The sequence below is a fragment of the Microcaecilia unicolor genome, chromosome 1 (assembly GCF_901765095.1).
Source record: "Microcaecilia unicolor chromosome 1, aMicUni1.1, whole genome shotgun sequence".
Classification (NCBI taxonomy): domain Eukaryota; kingdom Metazoa; phylum Chordata; class Amphibia; order Gymnophiona; family Siphonopidae; genus Microcaecilia; species Microcaecilia unicolor.
Genome location: NC_044031.1, coordinates 127,041,943 through 127,057,834, shown reverse-complemented (window position 1 = coordinate 127,057,834; position 15,892 = coordinate 127,041,943). Strand labels below are relative to the sequence as shown.

At 41.0% G+C, this 15,892-nt stretch overlaps 1 protein-coding gene across 2 annotated transcripts in view; it reads right to left on the bottom strand.

Annotated features, from left to right (window-relative positions):
* The window catches only part of STEAP4 (STEAP4 metalloreductase), a 47,930-nt gene extending 36,918 nt beyond the window's left edge, over positions 1-11,012 (bottom strand). For both annotated transcript variants that reach the window (XR_003941856.1, XM_030200018.1), the window contains exons 1-2: positions 10,895-11,012; positions 2,060-2,518 (exon numbers count right to left, since the gene is read on the bottom strand). Coding sequence is in view for 1 of the 2 variants with exons in the window: in XM_030200018.1 (XP_030055878.1) it covers positions 2,060-2,515 (456 nt within the window). In the remaining variant the exon portion in view is untranslated. The remainder of the gene's footprint in view (positions 1-2,059; positions 2,519-10,894) is intronic.
* Positions 11,013-15,892: the final 4,880 nt, after the last annotated feature.

Here is a 15,892-nt window from a genome sequence, read left to right as displayed (position 1 = left end):
CCAGGTGCCTAACTTTATGTGCATACTGTAAATCCTGGAAAATGTTGAGTCAAAGAAACTTTTCAGCTCCTATAAACCAATACGAACGGCACTGCTCAAAAAGCTTCTGCTGGTTAAACCCCGCTGAGCTGGTCAGCTGCTGACATTCAGGGGCACTAACGCTGGTGAATATCTCCACTAACCAATCATTCCCTAACTTAGGGGAAGTCCAGGTGTGAAGTTTGGGCTGAGCCATATCTTAGACAGTTATTGATGATATTCGGTTTGCTAACTTTATACGCTGAGTTAACTAGGCACCAGTCTGAGTATCAGTCTGTCCAGATGCTGCTGCTGAAAATCAATTGATGATACCAGTCAGTAGCACTTTTCAGGATAACAGGTGCTGCTACCTGGATAAATGCATTTGAATTTCAGGGCTTCAAGTTTTATGATTAAAACTCAGAGACTGTGCTGCTGAAAACTAACCTCAATTAAATTTTACTGACCAGTAGGAGCATGAAAGGCAATTCTATAACTAGGAGCATGAGGTTAGGTGCTCATTTGCGCATGTATAATTGCCAAAAAGCAGCACATACACATTTAAGCACCCTAAGCATTATTCTATAAGGGCACAAATAAGCACTTTAGCGTGCAAATACAAGGGGGGCATTCATGTGGAAGAACATGCACAGGATATGGGCATGCATCCTACTTACATTGCAACTGATAGACTAGAGAAGGGAATGGGGATGGGACTTGATGTACCATCTTTCTGTGGTTATAATCAAAGAGATTTACATATTACATACAGGCACTTTTTTTTGTACCTGGGGCAATGGAGGGTTAAGTGACTTGCCCAGCGTCACAAGGAGCTGAAGAAGGAATTGAACCCAGTTCTCCAGGCCACTGCACTAACCACTAGGCTACTCCTCCTTGCTGAAGTACTTTAGGTCACGTACACCCTTGTTGTATTTAGGTGTGTTTAGTCATACCAGTGCCAGCATATAAGGTTCACTGATGCTGGGTTACACTACTACTACTACTACTACTACTTGACATTTCTAAAGCCCTACTAGGGTTACGCAGCGCTGTACAATTTAACATAGAAGGAGCTTACAATCTAAAGGACAAATGTACAGTCAGTCAAATAGGGGCAGTCTAGATTTCCTGAAAGGTATAAAGGTTAGGTGCCGAAAGCACCCAGACACCATTATAGGATAGGGTATCACCGCATGTGGCAGGTTGGCTACAGACAGGTGCCCAAACAGAGCTGCCACCATAGTTTCTCATTTAATAAAGTCTGGTAATGTTTAATCCATTCCTTTTATTTGGAACTCATTGCCACTTCACCTGTGACTGGAATGTAATCTTGACAAATTTAAATCAGGCCTAAAGACATGAGATGCCTATTCAGATATTGGTTGAGCTGCAGCATATATAGATAGTCTTCTGTGAACCTCTGCCTTCTTCTTTTGTATAGCCTGCCTAGTCCTACCCTCTCTCCTCTCTTCTCTTATTTTTCTTTACTTTTTGCATTTGTAGTTCCTTTCTCTATACATTAATTACTGTAACTTTGTGAACCACCCAGATGGCCTGTACCAGTGGTTTCCAAACCTGGTCCTGGAGGCACCCCAGCCAGTCAGGTTTTCAGGATATCCATAATGAATATTCATGAGAGATTTGCATACAGTGCAGGTAGTGCATGCAAATCTCTCTCATGAATATTCATTGTGGATATCCTGAAAACCTGACTGGCTGGGGTGCCTCCAGGACCAGGTTTGGGAACCACTAGCTTGTACTGTTGGTGTGGTATATTTAATAAATGTAAACTTATGCTATCTCTGAAGTATAGCATGCACTGTAATGCTTCCTTTCCACAGTCATTTTGTAGGAACTCAGTGCTACAAAAATTTGCAAGATTTTCTTCAGTAAGTAAGATCTGCTTCTGAATGACACCCTTTTGTTCACTAAACCACAGTATCTAAATTTATTGCTTGGCAGGATTATTACTTGTGTCATTCGTTCTCATATGCTTGTTCAGTGCAGTACATGAGAAACCACATGCTTCCTTTTATTTTACCTGTCTACTTGCATCTAGTGTTCCTGATTGCAGAGCCCAGGCTGACACTGTATTAAATGCTTTGACTACTTCCGCTTTTGGTATCAACTCAGCAAGAAATTCTGCATTGGATTCCGGATACTGGTTGATTTTCAGGTTGTTGCTCACATCCACCAAGACTTTTCCTTCAAGGACATCGGTCAGCCCAGTAAGAAACTCGTAGTGATCTCTGTGAATTGCCAGGATGATGATGGATGCTTTCTGTGCTGCCTCTCTGTGACTTAGGACCTCTGCTCCTTTAGGAAGCAGGCTGGAAGCCTGAGGGTTTCGGCTCCCAAACACTACAGAATAGCCACACTGCATCATTTTACATCCCAGGGACCTTCCAAAATCCCCTGTTCCAAAAATACATACAGTATCATACTTTTGTGAAGAGCCTGCATACAGTGGAATCATATTAGACAAATCTGTTTCCATAATCTGTGGAAAAAAGACAAAATATAAGTGCATTAAAAGACTGAATAGAAAAATGTAAAATTCATAGCTATATTAATATACACGATGTATTCTTTGATTTATATATATCCTCATCCAAAATAAGTACCAACAACCACCCCAAATAATTTTACAGTTCCTAGTTCTGCTGCAAAAAGTCCAAATGAGTCCATGTGGAGGGGCATTTTCAATATGACAGTTATTTTCTGTTCTCTGGCTGTTGGAGAGGTAGCACTGCTACTAACATGAATTAGTTGTTAATTAAGGTGTGAGGAAGTAGAATACTTGCAAAGATTATTAAGGACAATTGGATTACTGAGTTAGCTTGAACTTTCTGTCACAGCCTACAACATTACAGATAGTTTCTAGAAGGCACAGAAGGACCTAGTTTAGGCTTAAATCTCTCTCACCCTCCCCAACTCCCGCTCACGCTTAGCACAACTCTTTAGTCAGTTATTCTAATTAGGATAACAAGGAAGGTGTGCTCTTACAGAGTTTTAATTACATTTCATTACTTTCAAAGAAGGAAAAACTAAATCACACAATATACTATATAACCTAAAGACTTTCTAAATATTAGATTAATATCCTTAATAACTTAGCAAGCTCAGACGCATCTTCATCAAGCATCAGCTCATCATACGAAATTTGCGATTCTATAGATAGCCAAAGGCTGGTAGAGGAGGAGGAAATAGTCTGATATGCAGCTGCTTACTTCTTATTATGTCACATGATCTGGAAGAAAGATACAGTAAAGTGGGGGGCAAAGAGAGAAAACACAGAAAGGTAAAGGTTGGTGGCTAAGAGGAGAGAAAGAACTAGGGGAAAGAGAAAGCTGGGTGAAAGGAAGGGGCTCAAGCAAAGTCTGCATGAGAAAGAGCTGGAGAACGTAGAACATAGAGAGTGATTATTACTGGTGAAGGAATACGCTGGGAGAATAGTCATGATTAGGGAAACTCCACACAAAAAAGTACAAATAATACAGAATGTTAAAATATTGTGCACAGAATTTCCAAAAATTTTATGCAGAAATTTTCATTTTGTGCTGAATTCTCTCAGGAGTAATAGGGCTCTTACTGTTTGAATCATAGCATTGGTGCTACTGTTGTATGACATGTTTGTTTAAATGTGGGTTGAGTTTGGATTTTCTTCAGGTTTTGTATTCTTTCACAATGTGCCTGGTAGTGGAGAGATTTATGTTGCTGTTGCTCAGATGACATGAGAATCACAATATTTTTTTTGTATTGTGACTTTCATAGAGAAATGTTCTAGTTATGATCTGCACTTGTTTGGGGGAGGTTGGACTTTTGTCAATGCAAACCATTTACATTTAACTGTTATATTATGTTGAACCAAAAGCCCCTGAGGGTCATATATAAAGCGTGTTACATATACGAGCATCATCCATCTGGTGTATCCCAACTAAAAAAAGGTTGAAAATCATTATCCTAGAGCAGGGGGCTATCAACCTAGGCCTCACTTAGCCAGGCTTTGAAGATACTTAAAATGAATATGCATAAGATAAATTTGCATCCTAAAAACTTGACTGACTAGATGTGGCCTGAGGACTGCTTTAAGAATCCCTGCCCTATTTTTTAAAGGGAAAGTGAAATGGGATTTGATATACTGCCTTTCTGAGGTTTTTGCAACTACATTCAAAGCGGTTTACATGATCCTTGGTGACATCTTGAACTTATCTTAATCTGCACTATCCTTCATGCAGGCATCTAAAATATAAGACAATCTACGCCTCTTCCTTCTCATTCATCAGTCCACGAACCTGGAATGCTTTGCTGAGACTTTTGAAAGAGTCAACGGATCATCAAACTTTTAAAAAACTGCTAAAAACTTATTTGTTTAACAAAGCCTACCCCGAAGTCAACAATGCTGTTTTACACCCTTATTCTTTTCCCATTTTGTTAGTTTATCCACTCTTTCCCTTCTGTCAGCTTCTCTTATCTTGCCAATTTTTGCTATTGTATAATGTAATTTTATTGTAACTTTGTTAGCCACATTGAGCCCGCATAAGCTGGGAAAATATGGGATACAAGTGGACCAATAAATAAATAAATAAATAAATAAATATAGAGATACTTATTTTGTACCAGGGGCAATGGAGGGTTAAGTGACTTGCCCAGAGTCACAAGGAGCTGCAGTGGGAATGGAACTCAGTTCCCCAGGATCAAAGTCCACTACACTAACCACTAGGCTACTCCACTTCTCAGCAGCATCTACAAAGCAAAAAGCATGTAGATCATTCAAAATGCCATACCCCTAATGCACTGGTAGAAAAACTTACTCATTGGCCTTCAATCTTAGTCACTGTGGTAGTAAAACTGACACTCTGGGAGGGGCCACCCTTGATGTCTCTCAACTTAGCAGAGGGGCGCACATGGGACCTTGCCCTGGCCCAGCGGGTCCTGCCCCACAAAATCTTGTGCCAGCTGCTCATTTCTACTACTTGCCTGGCCTGGCATCATTAAATTATCTGCAGAGCAGGGAGTTTCTTTCTTCGCTCCGGCTGCTCTGGCTGCCAGCACCATGTACCTGTTAAAGAGAGATCTATTTCCTGTTTTATGTGCAATACCGGAAATGCTTGTTCTCTGCTTTCAACTCCTGCGTGGTGCTGGCTACCAGAGTACATGGAGGGAAGACAGGACTAGTGGCGCTGGGGAGGTGGGAGCTGTTGCTTAGAGATAGGTCTGTACAGAGGATAGGAAGAGGGCATTGCTGGTATGAGAAGGACTGATATTGGGGGGAGGGAGATACATGAAAATATGCAGGGGAAGGTGAAATGGCACAGAGATGGATGCTGGGATTAAGGTGGAAGAAATATAGGGTAGAAAAATATTGCAGAAGGATATGAGTAAATGCTGGGAAAGTGGAGAAGGAAATACGGGAATAGAGGCAGGGACAATGGCTGCTGGGGAAAGGTGAAAAAGACAGTGAGCTATAAAGAGTATAAGGGATAAAAAAATGTGACATAGATAAGAGAAGGTGGAAATAGGGGAGGTAAAAGGGGGAATGGGAGCCTGAATAAGGGGGTAAGACATAAGAAAGAGAATGAAGGTGGGGAGGGGATGAATAGCAGGGAAAGAGTAGGGATTAGGGATGCAATGGATACAGGGGGTGGAAATGAGAGACTAGAAAGTAGGTGAAATTCAGGGAATAGAAGGCTGGTGAAGGAATGAGAGAGGGGTGGGAATGGGAGGATAAGAGAGGAAAGTGTAGGAAGTGGGAAAGCTGATAAGTAGGTAAAAGAGGAGGCTGAGGATTGTGGGGGAAGGGATGAAATGTAGTTACAGGTACATAAAAGGCAGATGAGAAAAATGAAGACAAAAATGAAACAGAAGCATTAGTGTCAGACAGGTATAAGGAAGAAGACAATGTAGTAAAGAAACAGAAAATGGAAAAGAGATCCTGGAAAGAGACTTGGAGAACAGGAACAAAAGGAAGTAGTAAAGAGAGACCAGGACCAACTCAACTGGAAAAATAAAATGGTCAGATAACCAGGATACAAACAAATTTATTTTTGATATTTACTGTCTGATTGTGAAGAAACAGTATGTTTAAGCCTCTAAAATGTATTGGATATTTTCCTGTCATAAATATGTCTGAAGTGTATTTCTCCTGTTTGGCCAGCAGATGGTGCAAGTTTATGCTTAAAACTGTAACAGAGGACTGACTTCTCTTTCTTTTATTTGTCACACAGATAATAGGAAGTGCCTGTAGTGATGTAACCAGTTTTTATTTGAAACTTGACTGTTCTGGGCTCTGATTGGCCTGGAGATTTGAAATTACCTAGCAGATGCTGGCTGTTGATTCAGTCTTAGCCTGGAAAAATAGGGAGACAGATCTCTTTGCTAAGGCTCTGTGAACAATTATATGTCCTGGTCTTCCCAGGTACTGTTTAGACAGTATATAGATGTTTAGTTAGTTTTCTAATTGATCCATTTTCAGTTACTTGTTACTGTTTGCTATTTGTACATTTTTGTCCACTGTTCAAAATTGTTTATTCGCCCTGTTTGTCTGGACTGATAAAGAATCCTGGTGGTTTGTTTGTTGGGTCTGTGAGTGCTTTCTGGGAACTGAAGGACCATGGGGAGTGTGGCCTCCAGTAACCTAGAAATCACTGGGGATAATTTAGGAGCAGGAGACTCACCCAGAGGCGATTGAGACTCAGTCGGTGGGAGGAAGGTGCTAGTGTAGAGCACAAGCAGCAGGTGCAGGTGGACCTGAGCTGTGCTGGGGATAGATCCTCTGAATGGCAGTGGGGTAACCCCAGGTGGGTAGCTAGGCATTTTGTCAGCATGGCTGCTAAGCGGTTAAATAGTGCTAACTGGCTATCTGCTGATATTCAGTGGAGGATAACTTCCATTGAATATCCCCAGTTAGCGGCTAGCAGATGGCTAGTTATATCACCTAATATAACTGGCTATGTGCCTATTTTAAAGCCAGTTTAATGGCCATATTTGGCCATGTGAAAAGGTAGGATATTTTTGGCCGGTTGAAAGATAACCAGCCAAGTCCGAATATCAACTTAGCCAGTTGTCCTTAAACTGGCCAAAAGTAAACCGGATATTCAATGCTGATCATCAGAAATGGTCTGGCACTGAATATCCGGGCTCAGCGCCGACCGTGGGAATCAGTTGGTCTATAATATATCCCACGGTTTGAATATCGGCCCCTTACAAAATAACATAATGCCAGCTTTGAAATTGTGCATTTCTTGTATTTTGTTCTGTACTGAAGGAAATGCATCTCTGTTTCTCATTCTTTGGAGTTCCACTGCACCAATTCTGGTTTCTTTGGTTTTCCATTTCATTTTTTTGCCTATACATTTGTTTCTAGTTTGCAGTCTCATATATTTTTATTTATTTATTTACGAAGTGATGGCCTGTGTTATCCTTGTGTAGAAGAGATGAGGGATTCTGTTGATGTATAGGAATCTGAATCAGTCTATTTTTTCCAGTTGGAAAAGAGCCCCTGTTCCTCTTCTCCTTAATAAGACACTCTCCCCCCTTCACCCCCAATCCCTGGAGGTATAGTAGTGTTCTAGAGCATTTGCAGCACTAACTTTTCATGTGTAGTGTTGGTGCAGTTTGAGTTCTTAACTTGGAGCTGGTATGGTATGGTAAGCTTCTGAATGTTTATTTGCTAGGTTTTGTCTTACATCACACAGTGTTTGGTAGTGGTTTGTGTTGCTATCACTGATTTGACACCAGCGTTTGTATGATGAGTTGTAAAGTGGAACATTCTACTTCTGGTAGAATGGACTGGACATGTTTCTTTTGTGTGTGGTTCGACTTCATCAGGCTCTTCAACTTTGGTTTTATGTGCATATAACATACATTTATAATTCTCATATATGTATTTTCATGATTTTGTAATAAACTTAATTGCTTAATTGTTTTCTATGATTCTCAGCCTCCTTACTCCCTGATTGTAGTTTTGCGGAGGAGTCAGGGAGGGGGACACCATGTCATCCTTCGCCTGAGGCAGCAGATTGCCTTCGGCCACCTCTGCATGCAGTGACTTTTAGACAGTGACAGAACACAGAGACACAGGTAACAGGTGGGACTGGGGAGGCTATCAGACAGCATAGCACAGGTGGACAGACACACAGTGGGGCATGATTGACTCACAGATGAAGGTAGAGGATGAGAGAGAAGGTTTGCAAGGTAGCAGGGGAGAGGTGTGCAAAGGGAGCTTGCAGAGGGAGGGTTATCTGGTTCCAGAATGAACTCAGACATAATGCATGACAGTGACGGTTTGGGATTGACAGACCAGGGTGGACAGAGACACCAACCTGACCAACAGATCACACTCAGATCTCCTCCAGCCAGTTGCAACAATAGCAGCCCAAACAGACAAGTAGAGCCAGTATATGGACATCTTTTGTAAATACTGGTGGGGAAATTTTCCAAGCTATATGGATGTTGCTATTCTAAAATATGGTATGCATGTATACTTTAAGGGACCGCCCAAACCACATCAGGAATGCAGTACCTTTAAATCTCTCCATACTGCCTGTTACATGTGTAAACAGCACAGAAGAAAAGAGCAATAGGCCTGAAATGATGTAGGAGACAACATTTATTCACAAATATGAACCTGACATGGCAAGTGTTTCAGCAAATAATCACCTGCCTCAGGGCTTATGTTCTAGTCTCCTTTTGCTTATGTAGAAAACTTCTGAACATCACTAATGGTTGAGAGCAAAAGGGAAAATCACTAATAGGATTTTAACATAGGAAGGCAACTCTGTGAATTTTGCCACACATTGGCCTCTGTGACCATTATTTTCTAATGTCTCCCAAAATATGATATGCAGAAATACTTCACCCAATACTACTACTACTTATCATTTCTATAGTGCTACTAGATGTACGCAGTGCTGTACACTTGAACATGAAGAAACAGTCCCTACTCAACAGAGCTTACAATCTAATTAGGACAGACAAACAGGACAAATAAGAGATAAGGGAATTACTAAGGTGGGGATGATAAAATAAGGGTACTGAACAAGTGAGTAAGGGTTAGGAGTTAAAAGCAATCTAGTTAAAAATACACACACTGTGGAATGCCATATGTGCTTACTGGACTGAATGAGGACAATTTTCAGCCAGTCAGGTCAATGGCATTGAAAATTGCTCTCTCTATTTTACCACTGGAGAAGAGATGAACTTGTACAGGTTTCTCAAACTTGCATTACAGCACAAACAAGAAGGACCATGGTCCTGGCCTACTCTATAAGGACTTCAGTTTAGTTCCCAATTTCCAGCAATGTGTGTTCTAGATGTCTTCACGTGTAATGTATTAAAACAGCTTAAAAATTTCTTCTAAAAGTATCTCATGTATTTTTTATTTGCTCAGTGATCTGGGCTCTCTTTCAATCCCTGAGAATTCTAGTCGGACCCTGTGCTATGCATGAGCAATTGAAGGCCAGATCCTCCAGATATTATACTGTGCTTAAAACTGCCTTTTGTAAAGCAAAGTTCAATGCAGTGTAGTCTAGAAAGTAATCAAACATGCAGGAAAAAAATATCCCAGAACAAAAATTACTACAACATCAAATTACTACATCAATAATCTAAAAATACATCAGTTTTTGAAAAACATCCTTATTTCTATGAATCATTTCTGCTTTTCTGTCCTCTTATCTGGATATTATGTGCTACTGAAGAGAGCTGAGATGGGGATGGGGTGGGGGAGGGTGGGGTTCTTCTGCACCAACCTCCTCTTGCACATGCTCTCAGGGATAAAGTTGCAGTATCTTATGGCTGTGCACAGCTACTGTTCACTATTAGCATCCCACACTCACAAAGTAAACTATGATGACAGATCTCATTGCAAAACCACAACTTGCTATTTGATCATTCATTTATCTTTTACTGAATTATCATATTGGACTATTTTATACAAGTTTTTTTAAAACTCACAATTCTGGCTAGGTACCTCTGTCAAAGACTACTGTTGTAGTGTGCACCAGCACAGCCATCCTAAGGCCAAATAGTTCCACTAATGTGTTTGCAAATCCTATCGTGTCCTTGCTAATCAAGAGGTCCCAAAGGCTCTTGGTGACAGTAGATGTATTGTACAGGCAGTCCTATATTTGAAATCATCTTATTAATATTCCAGTATGATATGCATCTTACTGTTATCCACAGTTATCTTTTGGTTCTTCTTTATTGTACTAAATATTCTTATGTGAGGCCATGTGGGCCTTGTGAGTTATGATCTCGAGTCCATCTCTTGCTGCTTGGGCCAGTTATGAGAATCCTTAAGAGAGGGAATTAGCCTAGATATTGCACAATGGTGACATCTAGTGGTCAGTATGCAAATATACCATGATCTGGAGGAAGCCAAGGTATGTAGCCCTTGCCCAAGGACAGTTATGGTTGGGTTACAGCAGAAGGATCTACCCTGGCTTGTTATGACTGGATGAAATTGGTGTCATAAATCCAGTATATTCTGATTGAGCTGTAAGCTCCAAAAACGGCAAGAAAGCTGTTAGGCCCAAAACAAAACAAACCTTATCTAGTGGATAGAGTTTAAATATAATAATTTATACAAATAAACCCTGCAGTTGAATGTCTCATTTCCACAATTATTAAACATTTTTTTATCAACAGAACTTAGTTGAAGTTCTTTGACTTTTTTTTTTTGTAATGGTGACACAGTTTTTAACTATCATTATTTCTAAATACCTGATGAGCGACTCAAGTTGCACAATTAAGTATAATTTTGCTTGGTTACTGATGGTCTTCATATGTCAATTTGCTAACACTACACGTTCTCTGAACACTGGGTATCGATTACAGCTCAGGGGAGTGGATAATCTTTTAAACTCCGACTTACCTGAAGCTTCTTTTTTCCTCCTTTTCAAAATAATTAAGTGGAGAGGCAAAGCTGAAACTGCAGATGGGGTGAGAAGGATTCAGAGAAGTTCCAGCTTCCTCATAATCACTCACTCTCTGGTTAGCAACTCCACATGCTTTATTTATTTAGTAGTCAGATTTCACAACTGTAAGTCCTCCCTTTGTGAGAAGTGACGTAGGAAAACTGCAGCCAAACTGACATCTGCAGGGAAGTACATAATTGCACAAATTCTTCTTGGCCTGAGGGCCAAATCTTCTCAGTAGCAAATGCAGAATGGAATGATTAAGAGACACAGTCCCCTCTGCTTTCTTGCTCTTGCCATGGTGTGGAATGCATCTGGCAGAGAAAGTTTCACATGTTTTTCTATTAAAGATCCATTTAAAATTTTCAGTACAAAATTGTGGTAAAACATGCACGCAACTATTTTCTGATTGTTCACTGTGTGCAGCTTTCATGCGGGTAGTGAAGACCCTCTTCTGATCACACAGTGTTATTTTCTTGCTCTGCCTGTCACTTTAGAATTCCCCCTCCCCGACTGAATATACCTCATTTTAGAAACAACATATTTTTTTAAAAAATAAAGCATACTAACATACTAAACTGGAAGACAGAAGTACAGCTATAGCACCATAATTCAGATCCAGCAACATCCATTCCAAGACCAGGGCTGTCAGACCGGGTATGTTGTTCAGATTCGGAACTTTCTGGACTACTAGCTCAAGAATCTACTGCAGACAAGATACCACTTAAGAGTTTTTAACTGTACCCTCTGGAGCTCATACATGAAGAAGATAATTCTATAAGAGGATGCCTATTTTAAGCAGTATTGCATGCTTTGAGGTATTTTCATCATTTACGTACAGATGTGGCCATATATGATCTCATAAAATAGTGACTAATAAATGTACACATCATAACATCATGGCTCATACACTGCCAGTGGGCAGGCAGAGGGGTGGAGTTTGGGAAAAACATGGATGGAGCAAATACACACATAGGGGCCAATATTCAGGCCATGGGCGGCAGGCTGGTTAAGTCCTGCAGTCAGCACTGAGCCTGGATATTGAATGCCGGGCTGTTTCCGGTGACAGGCACTGAATATCCATTTTTTTGGGCCATTATAAACTTAACCAGCTAAGTTAATATTCAGTGCTGGCCAGTTACGTTTATAGCGGCCAAAGATAGGCCTACTATTTGCATGGTCCAATATGGCCACTTAACTTAGCTGGTGAAGCACTGAATATTTGTATCACACGATATATCCAGTTAGCTGCAATCCTCCGAATTCTATATAGTGTGCTTAGATTTAGGCGCCGAAATCGGTGCAACTTCTATAACACCGCGCATAACTTAATTGGCTTAACAAGCTAATGAGCGCTGATAACAGCATTTAACAAGTAATAATGAGCACCAATTGGCACTGATGAGAATTTAGGTGCGCAATTCGCTAAGTGTATTCTTAACAATGTGCGCCGAACTTCTAATGCATGGAGGCAAGCAGGGGCGTGGTTATGGATGGGGAAATGGGCGTTTCATGAGCGTTCCAAAATTTAGGTGCCTAGTTATAAAATATAGCCCAGTGCGCCTAAATCTACGCGCTGAGATTTACACCAGGTTTTCATTGGCGTAAATGGATGCACACAGATATAGGCACTGAAATATCAACTAAGCATATTCTATAATCAGTGCCTAAATCTAGGAGCTGATTACAGAATATGCTTAGTTGACACTGATTTCAGTGCTGATTTTTTAGCCGCCCAGAAGGATGCTGGGCTCGATGGACAGGGTGCTGGGCTCGATGGACAGGATGCTGGGCTCGATGGACCCTTGGTCTTTTCCCAGTGTGGCATTACTTATGTACTTATGTATACATAGAATCTCCTGTGCGTTGACTGTGAATTTTCAGTGGGAGATAGCTGGCTATCGCCCTCTGGATATTCGCAGATAGCCGGTTAAGTGCTATTTAACTGGCCAGGAGCCAATCCTGATGTGTTAAATAGCGCTGAGTATTAGCCGGATAGATTCTAAAATACTATAATTTATGTACATACTTGATACATGTTAATGTGGAGATGTACACCAGCTCTGGGCTTATAGGTACAAACTCTGTGGGTGCAATGGTGCAGAGCACCCTCAAATTTAATCAAGGTCCTTTATTTTGTCCAAGGAAGGGAAATTTGCAGTGCGTTTAGCACCACAATTATTTTGAAATGAGGTACCTATGTTAAGGCTGGTGTAAATATCCGCCCCTGTCACTTCTGCTAGTATTTTATAAAGACAACTAGATGCCTCCTTGTCTTTTTAAAATTGGCTAAACGAAGGCAGCTTAAAAGGTGCTTTGATTAGGTGCTCTTTTCTAATATTACTTTTTAAATGCTGGCTTTTTTTTGTTTGCAATATCATGGTGCACGTGATCAAGATAAACATTTTAGGAGATGAAATAGTCAAGTCATTAAAGCAATGAGCTGAGAACCAGTGAAGCCTGAGTTGCCTTTCCAACAGGAGTCCATCATTCCACTTCTACCACTGACACTGCTTGTGACCTTGGGCACGTCACTTGATCTCCCATTGCCTGATTGTAAGCTCTTTGGGGTAGGGTCATATTGTACCAAAGACCTTATCACCACCGTACAGTGCTGTGTACATCCAGTAGCACTATAAAACTGGTAAGTATTTAAATGACCAGCTGCTAGAAGTAGATATAGAAGGTGTTTTCAGTGACTTGCAGGCTTGTGCATAGTTTGACTTCAAACTATACTGGTTCAGTACTCCCCATGGCACCTGAAAAGCTATGGAGAGTTCCCATGGTTGAAGCAAATTGTAAAAGAATATTAGCCCATAGGAAATTTTTCATACCATCCCATGGGATCAAATGATCTTGATATCCCACAGCCTTTCAATAATCATTTTCCCATTCCATAGCTGGATGGAGCGTACTGATGCTAGCAGGTTTGAATACAGAAAGACACAATTAGGGAGCATGTGACTGTGGATGGTGGTTAGTGCAGTAGACATTGATCCTGGGGAACTGAGTTCAATTCCCACTGCAGCTCCTTGTGACTCTGGGCAAGTCACTTAACCCTCTATTGCCCTTGGTTCAAAATAAGTACCTGAATATATGTAAACCACTCTGAATATAGTTGCACAAACCTTAGAAAGGCACTATATCAAGTCCCATTTCCCTTTCCCTTCTGCTTGTGCTGGCTCCAATCTCAAAATGGCTGCTGCAACCTCCTGCGGTAGTCCTGCAAGGCTGCCACTGGAGATTATGGCAGCCATTTTGGCAGTATAGGCAAGAACAAATGGGGATCAATCCTGCCCTAACTAGCTACTAGATCACCAGGGGAGGGTTTACGAGTGGTTCCGGGAGGGGACTTCTGGGGAAAAGGACTTCTGCTTGGGGGAGGATGGAGAGGGCTTCTTTTCAGGGGGAGGGAGATCTAAGGGACCCACCATAAAGTTCTGGTTCCAGCTCAAAATGTATTTGGCATTTCTGGCTCAAAGAAAAACAAGGCCAAATACCAATTTTTGTCTTGTTTTGGTAACAAAACCAAAACCGAAATTCGGTCAGCCTCTAACTTGTTCCCTTCATATTTTGTTCTCCCTTCATGGTTTTCAGTATCATCGTTACGCTGATGACTCCCAGATCTACCTCTCTACACACACCAGGAATAACACAAATTACACTACCATCTTTTCTATTTGCTCTGCTCTTAAACGTGGGGTCATTTTTGACTCCTGTCTCTCTCTTTTTCTCTGCACATATCCAATGGACTGCTAAAGCTGTCATTTCTTCCTCTATAACATCACCAAAATTCAGACCTTCCTTTATGAACACACTACCAAAATCCTTATCCATGCTCTCCTTACCTCCTGTTTAGACTATTCCCCTTCAATCTTTTCAATATTCTGCTGCACAAAATGTCACTATACTCACATAACGCCTCTTCTCAGGCCACTCCGTTGGTTCCCTATCTGTTTCTGTATACAGCTCAAACTTCTCTTACCGAGTTGCAAATGTATTACTTCTGCAGCTTCTCAGTATCTCTCTTCTCTTATCTCTTCCTGCACCCCTACCCAGGAACTTTGCTCCAGTCACTCTTATCTGTACCCTTCTCCTCTACCACCAACTCCAGACTTTTTCTTCTATCTTGCTGTGCCATACTTCCTGAGTTAGTACATCATTCTCCAGCTGTGGTCCTACTAAGATCCATACTAAAAGTGCGCCATTTTGAAGCCGCGTATAAAGCTGCATTTAACTCTTAGGGGTCCTTTTACAAAGAGGCAGTAAGCCCAATGCGGTTTTACCGCTTGCTAAAAGGGAAGTACCGCCGGGCTACCACAGCAGCCCGGCGGTAGTTCCCAACTCTAGCAAGTGTCATATCCAGCATTACAAAAGTATTTTTATTTTTGTTGTGCCGGTGAGTACTTGGCAGTAATCGGGCAATTCCGTGTGCTGCTCGGTTACCGCCGGGTTAGTGCAGGAGGCCTTACCTCCACCTCAATGAGTGGAGGTAAGTTCTCCCCATGAAATGGCCACAAGGCAAGTGCTTCACTTGCCACACGGCCATTCCCTGAAAAAAACAAACACCTGCCTGTTACCCTCTGCGGTAAAAGGGGGCCTTGGCACGCATCAAAAACACATGCCGATACAGCCACATCTTCGTAAAAGGGGCCCTTAACCACTTAATCACCTGTTTAATATCCATTTTGTTTTAATCATTCCTCTTATAAATGAAATCCCCTAATTTTGTATTTGTCCTGTTTGTTTGTCTTGGATAGATCGTGAGCTCTGTTCAGCTGGGAATATCTCATGTGTAAGTCTAATATCACTCTATAGTTTGCAAATTTATTTCAGTTTTGATTTTCTGTCTTGCAAACAATGCTGTCTAGGCGGTTTACAAATAAATTAATACAAAAACTTCAAAAATTTAAAAGAAATGTAATATAAAAAGGAAAAAGAAAAGAAAATCATTT